Source organism: Electrophorus electricus, chromosome 3 (assembly GCF_041902795.1).
Source record: "Electrophorus electricus isolate QZ-2024a chromosome 3, ASM4190279v1, whole genome shotgun sequence".
Taxonomy (NCBI): Eukaryota; Metazoa; Chordata; class Actinopteri; order Gymnotiformes; family Gymnotidae; genus Electrophorus; species Electrophorus electricus.
The window spans coordinates 39159065-39171389 of record NC_137499.1 but is presented as its reverse complement, the minus strand read 5'-3'; the positions used below and the strand labels follow the sequence as shown (position 1 = coordinate 39171389).

At 46.0% G+C, this 12325-nt stretch overlaps 1 protein-coding gene across 4 annotated transcripts in view; it reads right to left on the bottom strand.

Moving 5' to 3' along the window:
• Window positions 1-14: 14 nt before the first annotated feature.
• Window positions 15-12325, bottom strand: part of si:dkeyp-72e1.9 (syntaxin-binding protein 4) — a 27833-nt gene continuing 15522 nt past the window's right edge. For 2 of the 4 annotated variants that reach the window (XM_081711548.1, XM_081711552.1), the window contains exons 8-24: window positions 11957-12080; window positions 11660-11801; window positions 10418-10524; window positions 9631-9772; window positions 9407-9479; window positions 7334-7416; window positions 6039-6135; window positions 5181-5308; window positions 5061-5099; window positions 4838-4930; window positions 4438-4503; window positions 4130-4318; window positions 3768-3884; window positions 3562-3614; window positions 3245-3459; window positions 3025-3073; window positions 15-2690 (exon numbers count right to left, since the gene is read on the bottom strand). In XM_081711548.1, the coding sequence (XP_081567674.1) occupies window positions 2627-2690; window positions 3025-3073; window positions 3245-3459; window positions 3562-3614; window positions 3768-3884; window positions 4130-4318; window positions 4438-4503; window positions 4838-4930; window positions 5061-5099; window positions 5181-5308; window positions 6039-6135; window positions 7334-7416; window positions 9407-9479; window positions 9631-9772; window positions 10418-10524; window positions 11660-11801; window positions 11957-12080 (1781 nt within the window). In that variant the 3' untranslated portion in view covers window positions 15-2626. The remainder of the gene's footprint in view (window positions 2691-3024; window positions 3074-3244; window positions 3460-3561; window positions 3615-3767; window positions 3885-4129; window positions 4319-4437; window positions 4504-4837; window positions 4931-5060; window positions 5100-5180; window positions 5309-6038; window positions 6136-7333; window positions 7417-9406; window positions 9480-9630; window positions 9773-10417; window positions 10525-11659; window positions 11802-11956; window positions 12081-12325) is intronic. The other 2 variants (XM_081711549.1, XM_081711550.1) reach the window with 2 other exon arrangements.

The following is a 12325-nucleotide window of genomic DNA, read 5'->3' as shown; positions in this document are numbered from 1 at the left end:
TGAATCCAGGTCAGTCATTTTGTATAAACATTTTTTATTACAGACAGGACATGTGCTCATTGTGCTAAACAACGATTCTTAAATATTATTGGGTCTTTGGTTCAAGTCCCTGTCCTTATCAGGAAGGTTTCTGCTCTTTAAACCACTCCAGGAAACTACCTTTCCAGCTGCTGTGGAATAAAATTTCACTTTAAATTTAACCCAGGTTTGTGAATCAGGAAGACTGGTGTTGTGATGGGTGAGGTTTCCTTTAGAGTGAAGCCGCACATCCCTGCACAGGCACACAGATGGACCAGTCTCAGTGTGACCCGTACACACCCCTGCACAGTCACAGATGGACCAGTCTCAGTGTGACCCGTACACACCCCTGCACAGTCACAGATGGACCAGTCTCAGTGTGACCCGTACACACCCCTGCACAGTCACAGATGGACCAGTCTCAGTGGGAACTGTACAGACCACTTATTTGGACAATTTATAACTACAGTCTTATTAAGTGACAACTTCCCCATTATCCAATTGTTTATTTGTTAACAATGGTGTTTTATACATATGAGTAAATTCTACAATTTCAATATTTAAACATTTACTTGTATACCTTCTCAATGTCATGCAGTAGCCAACAGAACATAGACAGTAAGCCAGTAAAGAACCTTTACACCCTCTCTAAACCTGCCCATTTAAACACTCCACGCTTGCCATGCAAGCTTAGTGCTCCACCTTTAGTTTGAATATGTCATTAACATTTGCATAACTAGTTTTGATACGAGCTCCAGGTGATATGTTTCCAAAGTAAATTGATAGCATTTCAACTGATTAAATCATTTAAATAATAGCATTTATCATTCAATTGATGGTCTCTCTCAGTCTATAAAATAAGCTTGTAATTACTAATTGATGATCACTTAATGATTAACTTCTCCCTCCTAGCGGCACTGCATCACCCCTCAGACACCCTGATGCGTCATCGCAGCAGTGGGGTGTGAAGTGAGTGTAAAAGCTGATTTCTGTCTGTAAAGCATCTTTAGGTTTGAGAGAGACTCTATATAAATGTTATTAATAATAATAATAATAATAATAATAAGTCTCCTGTCTCAGATATACCCTAAGTGTCTCCCTTCCATGTCCAGCTCGTGTCTTCTCTCCTGGACCCAGAGGACAGAGGAGGGTCAGGAAGCATTCAACACACCTCATGTTCTTCTCTGTCCTTTATTAAAAACAACTGAACGGAAAGGATTTAGGCCACACACATGATGCAAACTAATAACGTTACAGGTCTACACATGAGCATTTTCAAAGCATGTACAGCTGAGATTAGTAACAGCACAAACCTGAAACAATGTTGTACACACTCCCACCATTCTACTCTCAGAGGGGAGCAGTGTGTTGAAATGCAGAACACGGTAACTGCACAATGGGTTCTGTGGTGGGATTAGAACGTGATGCTCGTGTGTGGTAGCGCTGTTACCGAACGGAGCACAATGGCCTTTCGGGACCCTCCTGAACCGCCACGACCCAAATCCCATAAGCGCAAACAGTGGCACAGGATGCACAGTGCCCACAAGGGGGCGCCAAAACCCACTGCGCTAAAGAACACTGGTCAGAGAACTTAACAGGTCTTAGTCCCCTCTAAGGACCGGAAGCGTCCTAACAGAACTTCTAGCAGGGCAGAAGGTAGGAACAGGATGGTATCTTCAGGAAAGAATGATAAGAGATGACTGCAAGATCTCAAAAGTTTAAAAGAACAACTGCAAATGGGCGCAATGAATAATAACAGACTGGAACTAGAAAATCTCCAAAAGGTGACAGCACTTATCACAATGAATATATGATGAAATGATGAAATGTGTGTTCTGAGGGGTATGTTTGATGTAGGTAAATACTTGAGACCATCATTTAGCTATGAAAGCAGAAGTGCTCAGCCATGGAGAGACATGCAAGGTCTTCGTAGAGTAGGGTAACACCCTCTGCATAGCGACTGCATTATGGCATAGTGTAAGACCCTCTATATAGTGATGTACAGTGGACTGGCACTGTATGGATAACTGCGACTAGGCTAGACTACAACATTGCCCTTTACATACAAAGTCAGAATGCTTGATCACGTCCCTGTTCTCCTCACTGTTATGTGCCAACACATCATAGGATTAATTTAATATAGGAATTAGCATTAATTTGCTTCAAATTAGTCTGGCTTTGGTTTTCAGCCAAGCTTTTGAATTGGAGTATTTTGAGAACTTTTCTTTTTCAGTTACCCAGTTTTCCATTCTAATTAAATTTTGCTTGGTGGTGGATGACGTTTTGGAGAACGGTAAAGTTTTAATCTCTGGGTTTTGCCCTGGTCCAAAGACCAGAGTTTACGCCTCTCAGTGTCTCATGTCTCTGCATTCTGACTCCGCATCTGGACACTGATCATGTTACACTGTAGATCATTATATATATATATATATATATATGTGCAATCTTTTTATTACAAACACCTAACAAGGGGCTTAATCAGTGAAGCCCTATCCAGCCTCAACAATTTCCCAATGTTCCCAGCTCTACAAGTATTTCTATCTCTGAAAGAAGCGAAAGTGTGTGACATTTACTCAGTGCCTCCCTCTAGTGGAGCGATGTGGATCCTCTAGACATATTCCTTCTCTCTTGGCGGACCGGAAGGGGGAGGGGCTTCGGGCCTATGACTCGCTCTGTAAGACACAGATACACACACATTAGCAAACTGGTAAAGGCAACGTTATTGTCCCACTAAAATCATATACCCTGTGATTAGAGAGGAATGATTCAGAAATGTGCGTTTCAATCCTGTTTACTTACATTTACGCAAATAAGTCATGACACTAATAACTGTGGTGGCAGACCCCTCGTTAAAGTATAATGGCAGTAACAGTGACTGAAAGGCTGCGTCCTCTACTGAGGTAAAAGGCAGATAGGTTGACGTCCAACCACGTAGTCCTCTGAATGCCCCGGCGCTTTCCCACCCCTGCTCCAACCTGCCACCACCACCCACTCTGAGGAACTCACGCTCTCACGCTCTCAGACTCAGGCTCGGCGACGCTGGTCTGTGGTAACGCTGCAGAGGAGAACAAAAAATAAATAATTGAACAATAAACAATCATTTATAAACAGTAAATAAGCTGCTTTATTATAAATGTGTACTATATGGGTTAAAACTGGAATGTGTTCAGTTTTTCTCTGGTCTGATGGTGTGTGTGTTATATATGGTGAATGGCTCCCTACTCACTGTGATCGTCTATTCGGAGAGAGCAGACCGTGTCTACCAGCTCCTTAGCCTCAACTACCAGCTGGTAGGTGGAGTCTGGACGGAGGGAGGGCGTGTCTGGACGCTGGTAGGTGGAGTCTGGACGGAGGGAGGGCGTGTCTGGACGCTGGTAGGTGGAGTCTGGACGGAGGGAGGGTGTGTCTGGAGGCTCCTTTGAGGGTGGAGACTTGGCTGTCCTGTGGAGAGGGAGATGGAGCGTCGAATGGGTCTGACTTTGGTTATCAGCTGGGCTTATGAACTGGAGTGTTCTGAGGAGTTTTCTTTTTCGGGTCACTCACCAGTTTTTGTCCTTTGTGATGAAACCTCCACTGGTGAGATATTGGTGTACCTTCTATTAGCAAAAGGTGAGTTAGAGACTGAAAGTGCTCAGATTTACCCACCAACAAACACCAAGGACTTACACCTGGTACGACAGGACTTTAAAATAAAACCCCCACAAATGTATATGTTTGTCCACCATCGCATACAGGTGTGTTAAGTTTACCTGAGTAAAACTGAGCAGCTTCTTATTGGAGGTTTCCAGTTGTTTCCTGGTTGTTTCAGACTTTCTCAACTGGCTGTTGATGTCAGAAAGCTTCTGTTTCAGCTCCACCATGTCTTCCTATGATTACAAGCAGGACTTTAACACCCAGGGGCAGTAATGCTCTTAAGAATGAGACTGTGTGTGCTCTGACACACTGAACATGCTTTAAGCAGAAATAAAACACTCTAATCTAAAAGTAAATCTCATTCCAAGATGGAACATTTCTTTGGTGGCTATGTCAAGAACTGACAGATGGAAGATTCCCTGTGTCCTTTAACGGACTGATGGCCTTTTGGGCAGTCTCGGGGACAGGAGACACTCACCTTAGTGCCCTCCAGGTTCGTTCGCTTCCTGTCAGCGAGCTGGTCCTTCAGGTCTTTGATCTCGGCCTTCAGGAGCCAGATGGCCTCCTCATTGTCCCGCTCAGCAGTGCTGGTCTTCCTCGGCACGACCTCGGCTACCTGCAGACAGCTCCTCAGAGTCTTGTTGTGCTCCATGGTGGAAGTGACTTTCTGAAAGCCACATTCACGTGCGTGAGCTCAGACGAGGTTTAACAGATGAGTCCGTGTGTCACAGCGTGATGTATAATGTCTAGAAATGCAACAGAAAGTCAACAAAACATTTTGCTCACCTCTGTGGTCTTCTGAAGTTGCTCTTCAAGAGATTTTTTACTCTTCTCTGCATTCTCCAGTAAATCCTGTGGGTAATGTGAAAATTCTACAGCAAAACTATTCAACATGAAAATTCTACAAAAACCTCTTCAATATGAAAAATTCTAGAGCAAACATTTCATACTGAAGAGGTCTATTAATAGCCTCTTCAATATGAAAATTCTAGAGCAAACATTTCATACTGAAGAGGTCTATTAATAGCCTCTTCAATATGAAAAATTCTAGAGTAAACCTCTCCAAAGGACCTCTGCGCAGCAGCTGCCCTTGTTGTAGCATGTTGACTGGTAACAGAGACAGACTGGGAGTGGGGCAAAAGGCAGCCAGTGTTCACTGCTGCTGGTGTTCACTACTGCTTCTCACCTTCAAGTGTTTCACCTGCAGGTGGAGCTGCTTCACCATGGCCTGCCACTGCTCCACCTCCTCACTGCTGCAGCTGTACTCCGAATCGCATGTCTGAAAGGAAGGGCCACACTGCAGAGCTCAGCGCATGCAGACACGCAGCATGCTAATGACCCGCACGTCTCGCCTCCTGAGCTCAGGAGAGCTGAGAAGCGCAGTACAGGTTACACTATGTCAGACTGACCTCACTGCAGTGAAAACACTGCAGGTCTCTCCGCCCCTTCTACAACGGAAAATGAGCGCTTTAGGGTCAGCGGATGAGTTCGGGATTCCAGAAAGCTCATTCCCTACACAGTGAACTCACAGGAGAGTGGAAGGCAGACGTGTCCAGCAAACTCGCTGCTTGGTGATAGGAGAACAGGAAGGGTCTCTGTGCCAGCCCCGCCTCCTCCAGCTTATCATGGTACACTTTGCACGTGGCCTCTATGAAATCTAATTAATAAAAGGGTGGGAGACCAGTTATAAGTAGTTATAAACAGGAAAATACATCAGCACAGTTATATCAGCATACTAATACAAATACAAATACAAATACATCAGCACTGATAATAAATACATTTATTTATAAATGTATAATAAATACCTTTATTTATAATGACAACTGTATCAAAACTCAATAACTTAATACTGTAATCTACGTATTCTTTTTTGGTTTATTTTTTATTAAAGCCTTAAGATATCAGTCTAAATGATTCACATCATTCTTATCTCGAGGCTCCAGGCACCTAAACTGAGAGCATTACAGGTCATAAATGTCGGCAAAATAAGATCTTTTAATAAACTCATCTTTATTCATGATGACATACTGTAAACCCTCTGCTCGTGACCTTTGACCACGCGTTTGCTAGTAGCAGCCAAAAAAATCACAACCTTTAAACTCTATAGGTGCATGAAGCTTGTAAATTTATTTTTGAATTTGGAAACTTCAAAATTTCACACAGCATTTGCTCAGATAAGGGGACTCCACTGTCTACACGACAGCTGTGTGTTACGAGCACAGATAGCAGCGACTGACCAGGCAGGTGGACTGGTCTCGTGTCAAATATGCACACAACTGTCCAAACCAGTGCCAGTGCCTAAGCGGTTTAAAATAATCTCAATATGGTTTCTAAAGTCTCTTCACCTCCTTTTAAGGTGGGTGTGGACGAAGAGCTCCACTCACCTCCGTACGCCACCGTCCCCTGAGGGTCTGTGGACAGACTCTCTCTGAGTCGCTGCCTCTTTTCCTCGGTGACGTCCAGCCCCAGGTATCCCAGTGCCTGCCATGTTAGCAACAGTGGCCCGTCACCATGGTGTCACATGCCACTCGTGATCATTGGTAATCATAACAAACCATCGTAGATGGCAAATAAGCTCAATAAGGGATGTTAAGGGTACCAATCAACACAACATCAGTACTGATTAACATTTACACTAGTGCTGAGTAACCACCTACATCAGTACTGATTAAACACTAACACCGATGCTGAGTAACCACCTACATCAGTACTGATTAAACACTAACACCAATGCTGAGTAACCACCTACATCAGTACTGATTAACATTTACACTAGTGCTGAGTAACCACCTACATCAGTACTGATTAAACACTAACACCAATGCTGAGTAACCACCTACATCAGTTCTGATTAAACACTAACACCAATGCTGAGTAACCACCTACATCAGTTCTGATTAAACACTTACACCAGTGCTGAGGAACTACCTACATCAGTACTGATTAAACACTTATACTAGTTCTGAGTAATCACCAGCACTAGTGCTGATTAAACACCTACACTAGTGCTGAGTAAACACCTACACTAGTGATGATTAACCATCTATATAAGTGGTGACTGAACACCTGCCTACAGTAATTATACACTCACCTTATTAAAACTTTGATCTATAATTTTAACTACACAATCAGGTATTATGCCACTACCAACCTTTTATTGCTGGTCAGTTTGTGAGCACAGGACTGCTGATGGCAGACCCCACACTGAACCCAGCAGTGACGCCCACAGGGATAAACACTGGTGTGTTACTCAGAGCAACACCCACCACCATCCCCCTGTCAAGGCTGTGGAACTTCTGGACTGAGAACAGTACGTCACCTAAACACCCACCACCATCCCCCTGTCCAGGTTGCAAATAATGGTCCTCTGCTCAGACATTGGCCAGTGATGAACAGTATTTACATACCAATTATATTCACCTATAAGTTGTGCTCATTAAAGTGGTCACTCGTTTATGAGGAAAAGTCCTTAATAAGGGATGCGGTGAGTGTAGGACTCCGGCTGGGTACAAATGAACGCTGTGTCTGTAAATTCAGAACAGCAAGCAGATATTTTGCTATGTGCTGCATCTCACCTACACACCATTGGTCACAGCACACACGCACTATAGGTGGTGTCTCTGGGATGCACTGGGCCAGTGTGTTTGTGTTAAGTGTGCTGAAAGTGGAGAAGACACACCAGCTCAAGCTTCTCGGATCTGAGTCGTATGTGGGGATCCAGGGAGACCTTCGGTTTGGCAGTCCTCTGTGAGACTGAGGCAACTGAGGGAATACACACACACACACACACACACACACACACACACACACACACACACACACACACACACACACACACACTCATATACAGAAAACACAACAATAATTCAGTTGAGTAGTGAGAGTTAGCTTCACTTATGCACCTAAAGCTGATTCAAGCTAATTTGTCTAAGAACAGTTCAGGAGAAACATCTCGACATCCTGAGCTAACATTTTAAAGGTTGCTCTGAGAACGAGGTGTTTGTTACTGTCATGGTCATTTAAATTTCAGGCAAGTCTGGTTGTAAGAACCATTCAGGAAATGTCTCTAAAGCAAAGTGGTCCTTCCTGCCTGTGAGTGATTTTGTGTGAGCAACACAAGGTCTTTTGGAGTTCCTCTCCAGATAAGACCAGCTGCAGTGGAGGCCCACCGCGCGAAACGATAACGTCAGTGCTTTGTGCTTGCAGTCAGATGACAGACACAGCATCATCTTTGGCCAAAAGCATTTTAACAGCCAAGCTAAAAACCGAGAGTCCTGACACCGGAGGGCGGGCCGTGAATGCTGCTTCTTACGGCCTGCCTGTCATCTGTGGAAGCCAGGATTACAACTGCAGGGAATTATTCCATAGTTAGCACATTCCAGCATGAGAACACGCCCTACTGGAGGACAGGCATAAGGTGCTGAATCACAGTGCGGAGAGCACGCCTGTCCTTCATCCCGCAGAATACATCGCAAAACCGCAACCACCTCAGAAAGCACCCGGACAGATCACCGGTCTTCCCAACAGGACTCTGCGTTAGAAGAGGAGTGCCATCGTTTGACGCTGATGCGTGACATCTCTGGGATTTAAGCTCCATGTGCCCTACCCCTTCGACCTCACGCATGACGCAGTGAGAACAGAATAACAGGTCAGCACACTGAACCCCCACATGAGCCAAACACTGAAACACTTAACCCTTACTGCAGATCACCACAATGAACCCCCATGTGAGCCAAACACCTCCTGAAACCTATTTATATTTACAGAATTTGGCAGAAGTGACTTAAATAATTTGATCGGATAATTTGTGCACCTTGGGAAGCCTCAGGTTCTACGACCTTGGTGTTGCTTGCACTTATATAGTTTATTGCACTTATTTAGTTTAACGCACTACTGCCCATCACACTGGATCCTTGTTAGACCCGTGTCAGGGGCCATGTATAAGCTAAACAATGATACGTACACACCGAGCCATGACACATACACACCACTGCACTGCAACCAAGTCAATCCTTCTTTTTTATTTCTTGCTATGTTGCTGTCTCTCCCTCACGTCCTCTCATTCATTCTGTCTCTCTCTTCCTCTATCTGTTACTATCAAAATTAATGAATTTCCTAGTATTACTGCTCATTATTTAAAATAATGTATTTCACTTACACTGAAGCACAATGTGTGTGTGTATGTGTGTGTGTGTGTGTGTGTGTGTGTGCATTCTGGTGTTTACACACTAGATTTTAAAACTATAGAGTATTTGACTCGATTCCCGCCACACCTGGCTGCTTGGTGTCCAGCTTCAGTATGACACTGCAGCTCTGGCAGTGGTGCGTCCCCGCCACACTGGTGTCCAGTAACGTAACAGGATAAGGACATGCTCAGGCGCACGGTGGGACACTGAGGCACTTACCCAGAAATAAAAGCTGAACCGCTAGTAATTTGTTAAAGAAGGAGAACCAGAGCAGGGTTGAGGTTTGCTCTGACAGAACTCTCCAGATCCTGCACTCTTAGGACCTATGTCTTTTAGTTCCATCTGATTACACTACGATATGTAAACAGACGACACCAGACAATTCTGAAATCTCGGTATGACTTCAAACGTCAAAAGTTGTGCTGCAAAAGGGTGTTTCCCTGAGATTCCAAGCCTTCTGGTTTCTCGTTACAACCTAGAACAGGTCAGAACCTTGTGGCGAGCTCGACTACTCTGGGTGAGTGTTTAGGTTTAGTTTGCCGTTGCAATGGTACACACTGCAGTACCTGAGAAGTGCACGTCTGGCGGACAGATGTCAGGGGAGGATGAACGCACCAACACAGGCTCCTCTGCCTTGATCTGCCAGCAGAACAAAACCACAAACAAGTTCAAGTCTTGAAAATGACCCCCAACCCTGTGCCCCTACTTCTCCTTACCCAGAAAACCAGCAACAGTGGATTCTGAGTGGAGTCTTCGTTTTCCCAGAGGCCCCCAGAGAGGCGCTGCTCACCTCGGGAAGTCGGGGTTGTGCTCTTGGGCGGCTGGCGGGGTAGCCGTTGCCGACGGCACGCTGCCCCCCATCTCTGCTGGATGCACAGTAGGGGGTGGGGCCTTTCCCTCGGATAAAAGCGACCTCCACCAGCGGGTCCTGGCTTCAGGGGCAAACAACGAAGTCAGGAGGGCGTGTTTGTCTTGGCGACAATGAGACGGTCAGGAGGGCGTGTTTGTCTTTGCGACAGTGAGACGGTCAGGAGGGCGTGTTTGTCTTGGCGACAGTGAGACGGTCAGGAGGGCGTGTTTGTCTTGGTGACAGTGAGACGGTCAGGAGGGCGTGTTTGTCTTGGCGACAGTGAGACAGTCAGGAGGGCGTGTTTGTCTTGGCAACAGTGAGACAGTCAGGAGGGCGTGTTTGTCTTGGCGACAGTCAGGAGGGCGTGTTTGTCTTGGCGACAGTGAGACAGTCAGGAGGGCGTGTTTGTCTTAGCGACAGTGAGACAGTCATCACAGCATAGACGTCACCTGTGGAGCATTAATGACGTAAAGACACAACACGTGTCAAGCACGTCTCTCTTTTCAACGCAGTGCTGATGTATCATATTACCACTGGTATTGTCACACCCCCAGGGACCAGAACTACTTACTGTAACCAGTCACCCTAAGGGTCAGTACTGGCCACAGTGACCAAATAAATTTGAACTCTACCCCAGACACTCACTTCAGCCACTTTGGGTTCCAGATCCTCACGAGAAATGTCCCCATAAATCAAGTCCCACAGAGCAGAGTGCGACAGCACATACCTGAACTTGACTTTGTTGATGGTGGTCTTGGCCTCCTCGAACGTCACCCCCACCAGGGACTCCCTGCCGATGGCGATGAGCTGATCCCCCGGTCTGAGCCGCCCATCCTGCGAAGCAGGAGGTGGGCGGAGTCTGAGCCATGTGCCTCTTTCAGGCCCCGCCCCCCTCAGCAGCACACCTTGGGGGGGAGGTGCCTCTCTCAACTCACGGCTCACTTTGGCAGCCCCAGCTCCACCATGAGCAAACACACCAAAAAGGCACAGCTGTGGTTATCAAACCTCCCAGAGGCAAACTCTGTCCCGTACACATCACTGGATTAACAAAGCATGTCGAAAAACATTATCAGTCACTTATTATTAGTATAAATTGACACATAATCTCTGTTATCTATTGTCAGAACGTGACATGTCACCTGAAACTGCTCTGGTTGAATATGTGAGGACAGTATAAATTCAGACAGGCTTTCAGATTCAGCTGCTCCCAGATGGTGCCATAAAAGGTTTTTGCCCCGTCATCAGATCGTGAGTTTGATCTTCAATGATACTGCAGCCGTGTGTGGTCAGGAGCCCGAGAGACAGACGTGGCTGTCAGGGAGGGAGGGCTGGCGCACTCCTTCTCCTTCTCCCCTGTCACAGCGACCCTGGCCAATCACGGGCCTCTTTGATAGTGGTAGCTCAGTGGTTAAGGTAGTTGTATTCGAAAGGTTGCTGGTTCAAGCTCCTCCACTGCCAAGTTGCCACTGCTGGGCCCTGAGCAAGACCCTTAACCCTCAATTGCTCAAGTTGTACTCAGTCATAATTGTAAGTCACTTTGGATAAAAGCGTCAGCTAAATGCCATAAGTGTAAATGTGAGCTCATGCATCAGACAGGGGTGGATAGCACTATCCTCCGAGCGTGTTATTCCACTCCACGACACTGCATGAGCTACAGCTCAACAAGATACAGTGATTGGCTGCATGTGCCACAGAGGAATCATATCACAGCCCCGCCCTCTCTGGTTTGCCACTGTTGTGTTATGGGGAAACTTAACTGCTGGGTGGGATTAGAGTATGAATAAATTAGGGAGAATTATTGAGGGGAGGTGCACCATCCAATCATCTAATTCCCCCTCACATACGTGTTTTCTTTATCACGCTAAATAAATGAAACAAAAAACAAACAAAAGACTAAGCCCTGTCATGTGCATGTTCGCTTGCCCTGTGACTGCATTGCCAGAGTCATGTGACGGGGTGTGTTTCTCACCCGATGACAGTCTCCTCCAGACAGCAAGTCCTGGATGATGATGGCGGGCCCATCGGGCCTGTTGGACCCTCCGCTAATGATGACGCCCAGGCTGCAGGAGTGAGCTACAGAGACCATCTGGATCACACCCTCCCCCAGGTGACTGAAACCACACACACACAGGAGTTACTGCCTTTTTATGGCATTTCCACTGATTTCCATTCTATTTTTTGTGTGTGTATGTATGTGTGTGTGTGTGTGTGTGCGCGCGCACGTGTGTGTGTGAGTGCATGTGTGTGTGTGCGTGTATGGAGCTACCTGAGAGAGCGCTGTAATTGTCCTGAGTTATTGCATGTGCTTTGGGACCCTGGCGGACTGAACAGCAGAGGACTCTGGGATCTGGACGACGACTCCGAGGACGTGCTGTCCAAGTATCTGCCTACTTTGCAGAGAGCACAAAAATTCAGTAAAATCAGAATTTTAAAAGTACTACACGCACACTACACTTCAAATCACACAAAATAAACTACCCAGTGCTCATCACAAGCAATGTATCCCTACGAGATCCACCAGAGGGCAGCAACAGTGTGAGCTGATTCTTCTGAATATCTAATAATCACATGGTGACGTGAGGGAGTTTGATCGTAGGGCATTCACAACAAGCTGTTCACTGCTCACACACTCAAT